The following is a 15,960-nucleotide window of genomic DNA, read 5'->3' on the forward strand; positions in this document are numbered from 1 at the left end:
AGAAGAGGTGTAAGAGGTTGTCTCCAACAAAGTGCTTCAGAGCACACCTTCTGAGGAACAGCATTCCTGTTAACAATAACTAAGTTGAGGTCCGGAGATGATTCTTATGCTCTGATCTTCTGTTGAGAACATTTAGAGGAACCTCTTCATTTTGTGTCTGCTAGAAGAAAAAAAACTGATATTTCCTAGGTAGAAATTGCAAAGCATGCAACTCTGTGAGGGTTTGTAAATGTTGAAAGACGGTATTTTTAAGTTTCACGTAATTGTATTACTTATGTCATATCTATTATGATAAGAGAAAAAAGAGAATTGTTTGAATGCAGAAAAAATATTTCTTTTACAATTATCAAAATACTTTAAACAAAATCACACTGATTCTTTTGGAAAATTTTAGTGAGTGGGAATAATAAATTCAAAAATATTGACTCCATGGGTCTCCTAGGAAAGATTGTAGTAAATCTTTTGGGAACTGGTTATTTCTATATCTTATATTTTTACAGTGAGTTTAAATTTTTATGTTGTACTTTCATATATTTGATTCCTAGTTTTTATTTAATTGTTATATAGCATATTAGTTTTCAATTATGGGAACTGAGGTTGAGCATCCTGCATGACTGGAATATAGTGTAACAGAATAACACATAACTTGATTCTCTAACATCAATTCCTAGTTTATGAAAACAAACTTTCACATAGGCAACAATTTCCCTATCAACCAGAGATCAAGAAAACTTTGGGTAGGGGATCTATGAATTCATTTATGTCAAGTCAGAACAGTGATTATCTCATATTATGTGCCAACAATTTCAGCTGTTAATGGTATTGATATTCTTTAGATTGATGCTTCCTTACTTAGAAGTCTGTGTGCAGTCTCACATAATGATAAGTATAGGGGCTTAATCATTTTGCAATATTTTAAATATTATTCCATTGATTCACTAATTTGTCATCTCTAATCTTTATTTCTCTTCACTCTTATTCCTTTAATACTTAGATTTATGCGCTGCGAAAGCTACAGGTAACTTTCTCTCTGAATAGTTCTCAAATCTCCAACATTGCCAATCTTTTGATTCTTCTTTCCTTATAATGAAACTAGGTAGCTTCATGAGAACTTTTCTCTTCAGACCTTTTCTCTTTAGAACTCTCTCTATATTTCATATTTGGCAAGGGAGATAAGGAATGTTTATGCTTCTGCTATTATTTCATATCTATTCTTACATTTTGAATTTCTGTGAACTCCTCTGATGCTTTGAGCCTTACACACTGGCATACTTTGTCCCTTACATATTTCCTAGTCAATCATTCACTCACCAAACTGTCATCTGTTCCCACACAATTAACAGATGTGTTCTTGATAATATCATGGTAAGCAAAAAAAGCCAATCCCCCAAAACCAAAGGCCGAATGTTTTCTCTGATATGGGGATGCTCATTCACAGTAAGGGGGAAGAACAGAGTTACTTTAGATTAGAGAGAGGGAAGTGAAGGGAGGGGAGGGGAATAGGGATAGAAAGGATAGTAGAATGAAACAGACATTATTACCTTATGTATATACATGACTGCATGACCAATGTAGTTCTACGACATGCACAATCAGAAAAAAAAGAGAAATCATACCCTATTTATGTATGACATATCAAAGTGTATAAATGCATTCTACTGTCATGTATAACTATTTAAAACAAGTTTTTTTTTTAATTAAGCACTAAAAAAAATGGGTTCTCAAGCTCTGGACATTTTGATATCACCAATCTTAGAATTCTACCTCAGTTTCCCACTCCCAGGGCTACTTGTTGAAAAGTGTTGTATCTGGAAATTGATCAAGTGCTAAATATCCCAAATTAAAATATTACCTTATGATCACAGACTTTCCTGTTTTATTTTTATCTCCATTATGTGACTATGACTTTTCATTTATTTACTTATATTCATTCCTTAAATGCCACAAATTACTTCTTGCCTATTTACATGTCACCTTCTTTTTTCAATACTTTCTCATACACAGATTTATCGAACTAAGGGGGATTTTACATGCTTTTCTCTTTAAAATTTTTTTCTAAACTATCAAGAATAACATCTGGACAAAATTAAATTATAATAAGCTTATATTAAAAATCAATCAATCAATCAATAAATGTTAAATAAATGAAAATAAAAATCAACTACATTGGCTTGATCTGCTTTTCCTTGAAGCAATATTCTGTCTCACATTTTGTAGGTAGCAATTTCAAACCCTTTGAATTATTTCACGTTCCTACACAGCTACCTCACCATTTACTCTCAGTAGATGCCAACATTTCTGACATTAAAAGAGCCTCAAATTTTCTAAAGTTCTAGGGGCCAGTCCCATGAAACTACCTGCTTCTACATTAGCCCCCACATTTTTGGAAGGGGGGTGTCTAAGTTGTCATCTTTTCTGTTCACTTTTACTTTCCTAAATGACTGTTTCCATTGTTTATGCTTGAAGCAATACTCTTTCTTTAGTGTTCTTCTTAGACCAATTTATGTTATGTTTGCACATCCTTGTTGAGAGTTGTCATCTGATGCTATGGGAACTAGTGTCATTTATATGCTCCTGATGCAAAAGTCGAGCTCTCTATGCCAAATTTCTCCTTTAAACTTCAGGCACACATATCTAATTGCTTCCCAGGCAATTTAAATGAGATATTCCAGAGGTTCCTAAATTTAACATATTCAAAGAAAATTTATCAATTTAAAAACCACCCAACCCTACCCATATTCTTTGGAGTACAAATATTCTAATCAGTATTGGTATGATATTCCATTCAGTTGTCCACATGAGGCAGTCTTTTAAAGATACATTTTGTATATCTTAACTTTCAATAATAAAAAATCAATTATTGAAAACTATTGAGTATCTAACACCTTTTTTGTCATATATGTCTACTTATAACAACTCCTCTATTTTACTTATATGGGCTTCAAATCAGAACTCTGGAATATTAGCAATATTAACATTTCTAATTGTTATAGCAACAAGTTTTACCACCTTCTCTGTGCATAAAGCACAGAGAAATGGTTAGAAATATATGGCATCTCTCTTAACCTGTAAATCTTCGCTTGTTTACCTTTAAATTTGGATACAGACTTAACTTCTTAATATGGTTAATTAAATTCTTGACAAATAAACCTTTCTTTTGTCAACTTTTCTCATTACTTGCAATGTCTCTCATATACCAAATACCTATATCTTGCAGGTTTCAACAATTAGTAAATAAGTCAAATATATTATTTAAATAATTAAACAAATGATACAAAGATTATATTCCTCCAAATCCATTTTTACTCCTTCAATTACCTTGCTTTTTATCCCCACTACATTTTGCTTTTGAGTAATCCACAACAGAACCTAAAGGAGTTCCACACACCCCGAGGAAAATTCGGTAGATGCTAATAGAACTTAACATTACTTAAGCATTGTGAGTATATCTGGTATGATCTGTTGGTCCCTCTAGAATATTTTCCTTGAATTACATCATTGTAATCAATTGCTGAACCAAAAATATAATGATGTTTCACAAACATAAGTAATTATGTTATGGTTGATCTTTTGGGAACCAATTTGCTTATATGAAAAAATAATCAGTGAAAGGCAGATCACTCTACTGAGGCTAAATGTAATAGAGCATCAATAAATAATAGCAAATATTATGTTAATAAATGAGAAATAACTCACAAAAATTAACCAGTTTTGTATTGCTCTTTATATCCTGTGTACTCACGAATTTTAACAAGAGATCACGGTAGAAATTAGATGAAAGTAAATTAGCTTGCTATTGAGCATTGCAAGGCTATGGAGAAATAATTTACCTTGTACTAAAGATCCAAAACTACATTTGAAATTCAATTCGAATTTGTTGAGGGAAGCAAACAATAATTAAACTATGAATTCCTTATTGGCCTGGTGGTACATTGAAGTCAAGTACAGAGATTTATTGCCTGAGGATTTTATTCAAGTTGAAAATTAATTTAAAATAAACTCAACTTTGTTTCATGAAGTCTATTAGGAAACATTTAAAGACATTAAAATTACAGAAAAATTAACACTTCTTTAAATCTGCTAATAAACTGTTCATTTGAATCCTCAATATTCATATAGGTATAGAATGAATGACAAATAAGAATAGAAAAATTATAGACAATCAAGAAAAAAAAGTAGAGAGAGAGAGGAAGGAAGGAAGGAAGGAAGAAGGAGGAGGGAGGGAGGGAGGAAATAAAGGAGGGCAGTCCTTTTGAATGTGAATATTTTATCCTCAAATTACTTTTTCTGTGATATTTCATGACACCATTTTCCCTACAAGAACTAAAACAACTATATAAATAGTAAACACAAATTATAGAGAAGTCCTTATATTTTTTCTCTTTTATAACTCATTTCTAATGCTTATAGTGATAATTTTTCTCAGAGACTTGAAAGGAATTCAGGAATTGAAATAACACTATAAGTAAACAGCAGAACAATTAGTAGCGTATAGGGTAGGTAACAGGAGGGAGAACAGGAGGAAAAATTAGAGAAAATGATATTCCATGCTTTTACAGTTATGTCAAAATGAATCCTGACATTATATAAAACTAAAAAACCCAATACATTTAAATATAGCAGTAAACTCTGTTGTACTTTTCTTGAAGAAAAAAGAAAAATACATTGTGCCTTTAAAAATAAAAGTGTTTTTCACAGTTTATTTCAAAATGCTTTAAGTTATAAGTTGATCTCAACAAATTATACATTGGCTATTTCAGTTGCAAGAATAAATGAGGAAATATGATATAAAAAGGAATCATGAAAATATTAACAATTTATCTCTGGGCATCTAATTTGATGTATTTTTTTCTTCTTATCACCATTTTCTTTCTTTTTTCTTTAATAGATATATCTTATGGGCATTAAAGATAGATGGGATTTGGAATTTTCTGGCTTTGTCTTTGGGGAAAAGACACATCAATGCACTAGCTCACAGATTACAAAACAGCTTTAGCGGATTTGTCCTGTGATTAATAGCCAGGGTTTCTTCTAAGTGTCATTCCCTGTGAATGTAGCCACAAAGGCATGGACCTACCACGAAGGGTTTCTGTTTCCAATTCTGAGCTAGATATGCCATTGTTCAGTGTTCAGTTTGCCAACAGTAATGTCAATGTCAGGGTCATTTGTATGGCTTTGTTACTTTAGTGACACTGCCAATAATTGCTGTAGTTTGCTCTCATCAAAGCTGTGTCATGATAGGGTGGGGATATTTTCCTTTTGGCCATCAACACACATTCCCAACAGGACTTGGCTTTTCCTACTTGCAATACCTTGACCTTCATCCGTATTTAAGGGCCTATAGAATGCCTTATTTATTAGCATTGAATCCTGCAGTGTACCTTCAGGAAAAGGGTCAATTTTCACAAAAATAGAGGCTACAAGCAAGCATAGGTATATGAGTCTGAATCATGTATCATTGTGTACATTATTACATGGTAACAGTTGAACTAATGGAAAAGAGAATGACCTTATGTGTGGTGAACTGAGACATCACTTGGGGACTGTTCCTTCTCATTGGGTTGGGAAACTGAAATCCAAGAAAACTGCATACATTGAACTTGTGTCTAATAAATGCTACTGTGTTTGCCTTAGCTAGAGTGAAAGTAACCAAGAGTAAAAGCAAAAATAACCCCTCTTTTCATCACATAAATGACTCACTTGAGGAAGCTGTGCTTTCTGTCTCAGCAGCCTCGGGCTCTGCCAGGTTAAAAGTCTAGTTCCCAAAGAGAAGCATTTCTCTGGAGGAACAGAGGAGCCACTGCACTAGAGGCTGTGACTGTCACCTTGATACATGATGTTCCTTTGCCAGTGAATCAGAAGACAAAGAAAGGACTTACTTCATTGGTTGGGTAATGTGTTAAGTCAACTTTGCATCACTGTGACCAAAATACCTGACTAGAACAACTTAGAGGAGAAAAAGTCTATGTTGGCTCACAGTTTCAGAGGCTTCAGTGCATAGTCAGTGCTTTGACCCCAAGGTGAGGCAGAATATCATGGTGGAGGAAAGTTATTCAGTGTTCAGATTAAGGCAGCAGGGAAGAGGGGTGGAGGGAGAAAGAGAAAGGGAACAGGAGCAAGTAATGCCCTTCCAGATCATGCCTCCAGAGACAGACTTCCTTCAACTATACCTGATTCTGTACAGTTGTCACCACCTCCTGATAGTCCATTAAACTATCACTGGATTAATCCATTGATGATATCAGGACCCTTTGGTCCAATCATTTCCGGAAAGCTTCACCTGTGAATATTACTGTACTGTACAGTCATTCAACACATAAGTCGTTGAGGGATACATCATGACCAAACTAGGACAGGTAATCAACCCTTCCATCTGGAAGCTTGGGTTTCTATCCTTTAACATGGACAAGGATGTATGTAATTAGAATTCACAGATGCATTGTAGCATGTCATGATATTTTTATAGTCAGTGATAATTATCAATTGCTGCTTTCTGCAAATGTAGCACTACAAGGGCTGGGTAGCAAAGTCTCAGAATCCATGATGATGAGTGTCTGGGTTATCCCACAAGATAAATGGAGCACAATAAAATATCAGGCCTTCCAAAATACTGGCTGAGGTTGGGGCACGTGCAGATACACGGGTGGAAGAGGCAGATGAACACCAATTAGATCTGGAGGCTACTGTGTCACCAGGACTGCAGTTGAAAATTGGGGTTTCTGTATACCATGTCTAGAAATATGCCACATGGACAAACAACTCTGTGCCTCTTCATGTTCACTGATGCTCAGCCTGTAGTGGATAATCTCTCTTTCCCTGTCACTGTGCTTTCCCCTCACTGTTAGAATCTTAAGTCTCCAAAAAACATTAGCTACTGAAACTCTGCCAATAACTGAAGATTCCAGGTTAAGACTAAAGAATATTTAATCGAAAGAGCAGAGCTATATTTAGAATTTTAAAATGTATAAGATGTTTCATTTCATGGATTAGAAAAATATGTCCTAGAATTGTTAAGTGTCTTAGAGAAACTTGTCTAGGGATAAAATTGGAAACCAGAATTACCAAGGTTACATTGCTGCTTTGGAATATGGCTGTATAGATTGGAGTAGCTAGTGGCAAAGTCTCGTGAAAGCTGGAAAATTCCAAGATGATTTGAACTAAACATCATTAAGTGTAAAGGACTAAAGATTGACGTTGGGAATGCTTCCTGCTAATGTGTGTGTGTGTGTGTGTGTGTTTTCACAGTGTAATAAACATCAAGGTGGAATGCAGATGTATGTGCTATTTGCGGCTTCCCTTCTCTGCCATACAGCAATTGTAACACTATAAAATGTTATTAATATATGTACTCTTTGGGTGACATCTAGGGAATACTTTAAACCATAGCCCATCTTATTTCATCAATATTTTAAATTTTAATAAAGTCATTGTGAAATTGAGCTCTGGGATCAATTAAAACCAAATTCAGATCTTGACTCAAGCATATGCAACTGTGTGCTTGCTGCATGTGCGTGACTGTGTACGCAAAAGCTATGCCTCCTGTCTTGATTTCTTTGTTCATCAAACAGGGTTTGCACACTTATTGGCAGAATTATTTTTGTGTAAAGTACCAGAAGCAATAGATTTATATCTGTTCACCAAACCAAAGAGACATAGACACATTTGATAAAAGTTTTTTTTTTTTTATTGTTAGTGAAAGTTGAAGTTCCCTTACTCTTGAAAACAAAACCTTGAAAATAGCATGACTTCTCAAGTCCCACCTTCATAAAATATATTGTAAGTGAATATTTTACTTGAAAAAAGTAGTATGCTCACTTTAAGTATCATTGGACACAGAGATGATTAGATTTGGACATACTCAGATATTAATAGTTGATATGAAAATTACCAACTGGGAGCTTTGTTTAAAACTTTTGTGCTTCTTACAGTTTCTAAATGATGAGCACAGAATAAATATTTACCTTGAAGGTGGTAGTTTTGTGTTCTTCAATAAAGCAGTGACTTAGATATTGAAGCAACTTGGGCATAGTAAAATAGATCTGGAATGAGTCTGAAAGTTACTCTGTGAGGTAACAGTCTGTATTTTTACACAACATTTTGTAAACAAGCAGAACAGGTAAAAGGTAACAAGTTACTCTTGGGGAATGAAATAAAACAAAACTATGTCACAATAGCAGTTGAATGACAAGCTGCATTTGCTTATGCCATCATGACCTGCTGAAATTGTGAAAAAAAAATACAAGATTTTTATAAAATCAGTCAATAAACTGCTGGAAGTATTTAAACAACAAAACAAAAAGAATTCTCTAATAAAAGATCTTCTCCTATATTTCCAGAGCATTTATGAAATAAAATTTTACCTCCTCTTTGCATGATTCATGTAATGGCTCATGTACTCTAAAGTTCTGAGCCCCAAATCCATTTGAAATAAATTCATCATTTCATTACTCATCTTTGTAATCTTCATTACTTGTTATTCTTTTAAAACTCTTATGGTCAAGCGGTGCTCAGGGAGCTTGTCTCTTTCAGTTAAACTATTCACAAAAATAATTATTAAAATCCTACTATGTACATACTATTTATGTCTAAATAATGTATACAGTAAGCCTCCATTCTAGAAAAACCAGGAAACTAAGTTACTGGTTATAGTAGCCACAGACAAGAAGTTTATCTATTTCCTAACAGGTTGTCAACACTCTGTGATCCCAGGCATATCTAGACTCACTAACTCTGGTGTTAAAGATTCCTTCGTTCTTTCAATAACAATCTGGCTCATTTATTGCTACTCAAATGAACCTTATGTATAATCCTCTTTACAGAATTCTTTACCTCCTTATTCCTTAAGCTGTAAATCAAAGGATTCAGCATGGGGATCACTACTACATAGAAAACTGAAGCAAATTTGTCTGTATTCAGGGAATGGTTAGATTTGGGTTGTAAGTACATAAAAATGATCGTCCCATAGTACATGGTAATTGAAGATAAGTGAGAAGCACAGGTAGAAAAAACCTTCTGTCTTCCTTTAGCTGAGTGCTTCTTCAGGATTGCAGACACAATGAACACATAGGAGACGAGAACTATGAGCAGAGAGAAGCACACGTTGAACCCAGCCATGGTCAGCAACATCAACTCCTTGACTTGGGTGTCAGAACAAGCCAGTGGAATCAAGGGGATATCATCACAGAAGAACTGGTTGACCAAGTTCGAGTCACAGAAAGACAAAATGAATGTGCTCACTGTCTGTATAAGTCCCATGATGAATCCATAAATATATATGCTAGTGACTATTTGAAAGCAGAGTTTCCTAGGCATGAGAATTATATAGCGCAAGGGATTACAGATAGCCACATATCTATCATAGGCCATGGCGGAGAGCAGGAAAACTTCACACACTGAAAATGTTACAAAGAAATACACTTGAGCTGCACAGGCATAAAGGGATATACTTTTAATTTCACATAAACAATTAGCCAGGGCATTTGGGGTCACAGAGGAGGTATAACAAAAATCAACAAAAGCCAGATGGCTGAGGAAAAAGTACATGGGTGATTGAAGCTGAGAACTGAATTGGATTAGAACAATCAATCCAAGATTACTTATGATACTCACTAAATAGATGATGAGAAGGATCACAAAAACAATGACCTGAAACTCAGGATCATCTGTAAGTCCCAGGAGGATGAACTCAGTCACTGCTGAATGATTGTGTTTGGCCATTTAGCAGATATAGAAGTTTCTGTAGTAAACCCCTCCAGAGAAAACCTTCTGAGTTATCTCAATTCTGTAGGAAATAATCCACATTGGTATTAGAATAGGAAAGACTCAAAAAGATGTACTATGTTTACTCAAAGGAGAACTGTGATGTGTACTCTCAATTAAGCATAAGTCAAAGGAAATAAAAATGTGTGAAAGATAGGATATGAGAAATTTTTGAACCTTATAAAGAAAACACTTTAATGGTAACATATAAGGTCATAAGCCAAAATATTGACAGTATATCTCTAATCATACAATTTGGGGGTATTTATAGAATATTCTTCTTCCTGCATATCTACATGCTCTGAATATACTTTTATCCATGTGCAGTATTTAGAAATTTTGGAGAAAAGTAAAAAAAAATCAGTACTATTTTGAAAAAAACATATATGCACATACCTAGACATATGCACAAATATATATTTACAATTTTCTTCTTAAGGATGAATAATATATATTTAGATAATTCAGAAGTCTTATTTTATCCTATATCTTTAAGTATCCAGTGACAAAGGGAAAATAATATACTACTAGACTGTAGTTTATTTTATGCATATTGCTTTCTATTAACCAGAAAGATGAGAAAATTTAAATTCTTTCTTTACACAGAACAGAGACATATAATTGTCATTATTTCTGCATTTTGGGGGAGTGCTAGAGATTGAATTTAGGGTCTCACAATATGCTAAGTAAGTGCTCTACCACTGAGCTACACACCCAGCCCCATTCTTTCTTTTGTCTTCTGTGTCTTCTTGGATAATCTTTACCTAAGCCCTATAGATGGACAAGGTATATGCCCTGTTCATTAATTGATAGAATAACCATCCAATGTTTGGTTAAATCAATTTATCTCTAGAAGACCCTTATGGCCCACATGATAACACTTTATCCCCAAACCCTTACCTACAGTCTATGAAAATCATGTTTCCTTTACCTAAAATTTCACAAGTTCCAAAATATTGGATACTGTAGAAATTGATAACATGCGCTCAAATACCTAAAAAGTGCTCAATTCGCATTATTAATAGTAATGAAAATACTAGGAATTACTACTATCACCATCACTATTGTCATAAATTCAGTTTTGTTCTTAAAAAGTTCTACTGCCTACTGTCATTTTTTAGTCACATGCAGGAAATCACTGTATTTCCAGAATAGTCGGTTGGTTTGAAATTGCTCAGAGACTTACCTTTGATTCCTTACCCTGCTGGCTGTCAGTATTTTGGGGATTACCATTCACATTCACTGTTCAGTTTTCTATGGACTCTTGCTTTGAAATTTATTTAACTACCCCAACATCTTCAAATTTTTCTTCTCTTTCTTTAGCTGTTCTATATTTGAGGACCCAAAATCTAGGCAGTTTTCAAATGGTCTTACTTACACTTATACTTACTTACTTATTTCTTACTTACTTACACTTACTTACTTATTTCTATTTATCTAAAGTGAAAATCTGTGCCCCCATGTTTTTTAAAAAAAGTACATACATTATACATATAAACAGTCGTTATTGGGAGCTTTATGTATTCTTTTGGTGGACCCTGTTAACATACTATTTAGTGTCTCAGTTTAGTCAGGACAAACAAGCCACTTAAAATATTATAGATTTAAGATATTTAAAAACCACAGTTAAGACCTACAGTAATTTTGGAAGAAATAGAACAGTAAATATTAAGAAGGCTAAAGCTGTAACATCATAGAAACTCATTTTAAGAATACAAACCTGACACACAGGTGTGATTGTGGAGAGATTTAAGAGAAGGCTGTGTCCACCAAGTGGTAGATCTGCAGAAATATCAAATGTTCATGTCATCACTTTGGATGATGTCCGTATACCCTACTCTGTGAAAACAACGGCTTTTGTTTTTTTCTGTGCCTCCCAGATATAACACATTTCTTCTCAATGACAGACTTTAACTCACGAAAGGGATTTAGCAAGTCGTCAATTCTCAACTCTAGCAAAAGTTGTGAAGTCAAAGTGACAACAGGGATTAGGGAAATTCCTTCTTTTGCAATCCAGCACCAACACACATCCATTGGAAGAAAATTCAGCATCCAAATAAATACATTAACAGCATCATGCTTCATTGCAATATGATATAATTCTCTCTCATAAAATTAAACCCTTATCTAACCCTTTCCATTCCAATAGTCACAAAAAAAGAAAGAAAAAAAGAAAAGAAAAGTAAACTAGCTCTCATTTTATCCACACTGGGAGAGAAGCTGAACCACACTCTAGATTTCAAATCTTGAAAATCAAATGTTAGGATACAGGGTTAAATACTACTAACATACCTCATATTAGTTCATGGTTGGGTCAGGTGAAGATGAAATTATAACCTTAAGTAGATGGAACAAACGTGAACGTCAACTGCAATTTAATAATCCCAGAAGATTCAGATGACCACTTCTTTGAAACTTCTGATTTGATTTAGTGGTCTTGGACATACCGAAATTAAACTTTAAAGGTGAAGAGCAAACAATGGAATTTGACTTGGGTGTCTCCTTATATCTTATTATTTTAATGCTGCTCTTACACATTTGCTGATTAATTCAAATACCACACAGTGTAAGCTGTATCCAGAGCAAAAGATGGCTCTGCAAACTAACATTTCCTGCAGGGTAAGCTACATGTGCAGCACAACACAGAAATTTTAGTAAAATCTAAAATTCCATGAAAGGTAGGGGTGTTTATAAAGCTTTGTAAAACCCCGGAAGGGAATTACAGTAGAGACTTATGATTTGGGGGGTAAGAGATAATTTCTTCACTGGATAATTATTTGTCTTTTGAGAATAAAGTTTCTGACTTTATTAGATCCTTGGAGAAACTGAGCAGTTCACCCCGGGCTAGCTACCATGTTATCAGGACACCTGAGCTGCCCAGCCTGAGCTGGGTGTTGTCTGAATCTCTATGCCTTGAAACAGGACATGCATAGCAGCTCTAAGATTTATTGGCATAGGGCTTGAGCTTATCCTACAGGCAGAAACGACTTGCATAGGATTGTGACTCTGATTTCCATGGTTAATAGCAATTATATCTATGAGGTTGTTGATCTATCTCTTCCTCCCCACTTCCTTGCCTCCTCCCTTCTTCCTTTTCGTTTTTGGATTCAATTTTAGTCATGTTCTATATTTTATGCTATACTCTGCTTCGATAAGCTTGATTTTGATTTTGTAAGCATATTTTTATTTTGCAATGCAGCCCATATTTACGAATATTGATAACTTCATTTTCCCTCTTCTATCTCTATACTTGTGCCTCTTTGGTGCCCATATTGGTGCAAGAATTTGACACCAAAAATAAAGAGGTAAGCATGAGTCACAAACTCAGAACTCTTCTGTGTAATTGAAAATGGTCAACTCAAACCAGGTGCGGTGGCACACACCGGTAATCCCAGCAACTCCGGAAGCTGAGGTAGGAGAATCACAAGTTCAAAGCCAGCCTCAGCAACTATGAGGTGCTAAGCAACTCAGTGAGACCCTGTTTATAAATAAAATACAAAATAGGGTTGGGGATGTGACTCAGTGTTAGAGTGCCCCTGAGTTCAATACCCCACCCAAATGGTCAAATCATGATATTATATATGTATCAAAGAGAGAGACCACATATATATGGTTATCAGTGGCTGTGTAGTGTCATTATTTTTGTAAATTGCTTATTCTAGGTCATGTGAATTATAATTAATTATGTTGGGATTAGAATCCAGGACTTCTGGCTCATAGAAAAAAGGGAGATAATGTATAAACTCCCATTATAAACTTTTGATGTTGCTTAATTCTCAAAAAGATTAGATTAACAATTTTCTCATTTAACTGATGTGAAAGTTGACTCATCCAATATAACATACATGTACTACAATGATATGTTTGGAATCTAAGCACCATCTTTGATTAGGAGGCATTGTCTCTTTGCATAGGGCTGCCTTGCCCACTGGACATTGTGTTGTAATATACGCTCTAATAAATAATGACCAGGTCACCCAGACATAATTTTCCTAGGAGAACTACTTGTAATCCCAAGTGCTGGTAAATGGTCTATGAACAAAATGATCTATAAACATAAAAGCTTTATGTCAATCAACTGTGAGCATATTTGCTTAGAATTTGATATCCCTCCCCGTGAAATGTAATTCGGGGGTAGACTGAAGTATAATTCTATCTCTGAATTATATCTTTTTAGATAATCTGGACAAAGAAACATAATGTGGTCTCTAGGCATAAGAAATCATCTCAATTAAAGAATTCCAGGACGGTAAAAGGTCATGTTTGATCAGTGGTAAGGTAAGAGTAGAATGTTCCTTTTAATATGGACAAGTTGGCAGATGCAAATTAAATGGCAGTTTTATACTGTCATGTATGGTTTCAAAAAATTAGGGCTCTAAGAAATGTATCACCCGAGGAAACTTTGATTTTCATATGGAAAATTGTAATGCACTCTTAGAATTTAAAACTGAGGATTGGTATAGAAGGGAATTCTGAACTTTTGTCTATGCTATGACTAAAGTTAGGTATATACTGACAGTTTTTGTGTATTTTTCATTGGAAAACTGGCACAAATTCTTATGGACCAGAAAACTATTGTTCATACATTTTCCATTTGAAAAATGAGAGAAAGGGTATAAATTCTTACAGTTCTTTTTATACCTAAAGTCACAGTCTATGTGAAAATTTATAGGAATTTTGTTATAAAGTGAAAAAATTATATCCCATCTATGTATGATATATTAAAGTGCATAAATGAATTCTACTGTTATGTATAACTAATTAAAACAAATAAAAAGTTGAACAGATGTACATAAATTACATATTAAGAAACAATCATGCTGATATATTTTCAGTGCCAAAAAAAGTATAAAAAAGCAAACAGAAACACACTAAAAAGTCCACTTTTACTTATTCAAATCACTTTCTTAATTTCATAAACATAAAAGCCATTTTTCTCTTGAGGATTGTCTTCAGAGCCTCTTTGACCTCCTTGTTCCTGAGGCTGTAGATCAAGGGGTTCAACATGGGGATGATCACGGTGTAGAAGACGGAGGCCATTTTATCTGTGTCAAGGGAATGGTTAGAGCTGGGCTGTAAGTACATGAAGAACAGGGTCCCATAGAATATGGTCACTGCCAGCATGTGGGAGCCACATGTGGAGAAAGCTTTGCGTCTTCCCTCAGCTGAACGCATCCTCAGGATGGCAGAAATAATGTACATGTAGGAGACGAAGACAGTCAGAAGGGAGGAAATAAACATGACACCAGCACAGACAAAGATCCACAGCTGTTTGGAGTGGGTGTCTGAGCAAGTGAGCCTGAGGAGGGGCATGTCATCACAGTAGAAATGGTTGATGGTGTTGGAGTGGCAGTAGCACAGGCGGAAGGTAAGGACTGCATGGAAGAGTGCAACCAGGAAGCTGTAGCTATAGGGGACAGCTACAAGTTGAATGCAGACTCCTGGGGACATGACCACCATATAGAGCAGAGGGCTACATATGGCCACGTATCTGTCATAAGCCATGGAAGCCAGTAACAAGCACTCAGCCGTCATGAAGGCCAGGAAGCAGCCTAACTGTGCAGCACATGCACTGAAGGCTATAACATTTTGTTGGTACAAGAAATTCCCAAGCATTTTGGGTGTGATGACAGAAGAGTAACAGAAGTCAACAAAAGCCAGGTTGCTAAGGAAGAAGTACATCGGTGTGTTGAGTCTTGAATCTGTTCTAATGACCAAGATCAAACCCAGGTTGCCTACTGCAGTGAAAAGATAGATGGATAAGAACGTCACAAAGAGGGGCATCTTCAGCTCCTGGCGATCCGTGAGGCCCACGAGAATGAACTCTGTCACTTGGGTGCAATTTTTCTGAGCCATGTGTCTTTGGAACATGTGGATGAAGAAGATGGAGAGTCTAATCAAGCTTAATATTTCTATATTTATTTAATATTCCAAAAAATAATTTAATGCAAATATGATAGTATATTAATATTGAAATCTGACAGTGGAATGAAGATCAAAAGGAGATGTTTTGTGAGAAACACAATATTAATTGAATTTACAATTATATGAATACAATCCTCCAAATTGTATTTACAAAGTCAAGAGTTGATGGTTGGGAGTCAGTCTGCAGTGACTCATTCTTTATTTAAAGTACTTTGCATTGTCTTACTTAAAATTTAACATTAATCTTTCAAATATTTAAAAATATTATTTTATTAA

General features: G+C 34.9%; 2 protein-coding genes across 2 annotated transcripts; both read right to left on the minus strand.

Moving 5' to 3' along the window:
* Positions 1-8,772: 8,772 nt before the first annotated feature.
* LOC124093354 (olfactory receptor 5AL1-like) lies at positions 8,773-9,717 on the minus strand. The gene has a single exon (XM_046445791.1). It carries the CDS (start codon positions 9,715-9,717, stop codon positions 8,773-8,775), a length of 945 nt encoding a protein of 314 aa, XP_046301747.1.
* A 4,941-nt stretch (positions 9,718-14,658) lies between these two features.
* On the minus strand, positions 14,659-15,615 carry LOC124092827 (olfactory receptor 8U9). Its single transcript, XM_046444638.1, has one exon. The coding sequence runs from the start codon at positions 15,613-15,615 to the stop codon at positions 14,659-14,661; it is 957 nt and encodes a 318-aa protein (XP_046300594.1).
* Positions 15,616-15,960: the final 345 nt, after the last annotated feature.

This window comes from Marmota monax, unplaced genomic scaffold, assembly GCF_021218885.2.
Source record: "Marmota monax isolate L192 unplaced genomic scaffold, Marmota_monax_Labrador192_F-V1.1 WCK01_AAM20220418_F8-fsc00038, whole genome shotgun sequence".
Taxonomy (NCBI): domain Eukaryota; kingdom Metazoa; phylum Chordata; class Mammalia; order Rodentia; family Sciuridae; genus Marmota; species Marmota monax.

Coding starts and splice junctions, on each gene's coding strand:
- LOC124093354 (XM_046445791.1), bottom strand. CDS start 9,717: ATGGCCAAACACAATCATTCAGCAGTGACTGAGTTCATCCTCCTGGGA.
- LOC124092827 (XM_046444638.1), bottom strand. CDS start 15,615: ATGGCTCAGAAAAATTGCACCCAAGTGACAGAGTTCATTCTCGTGGGC.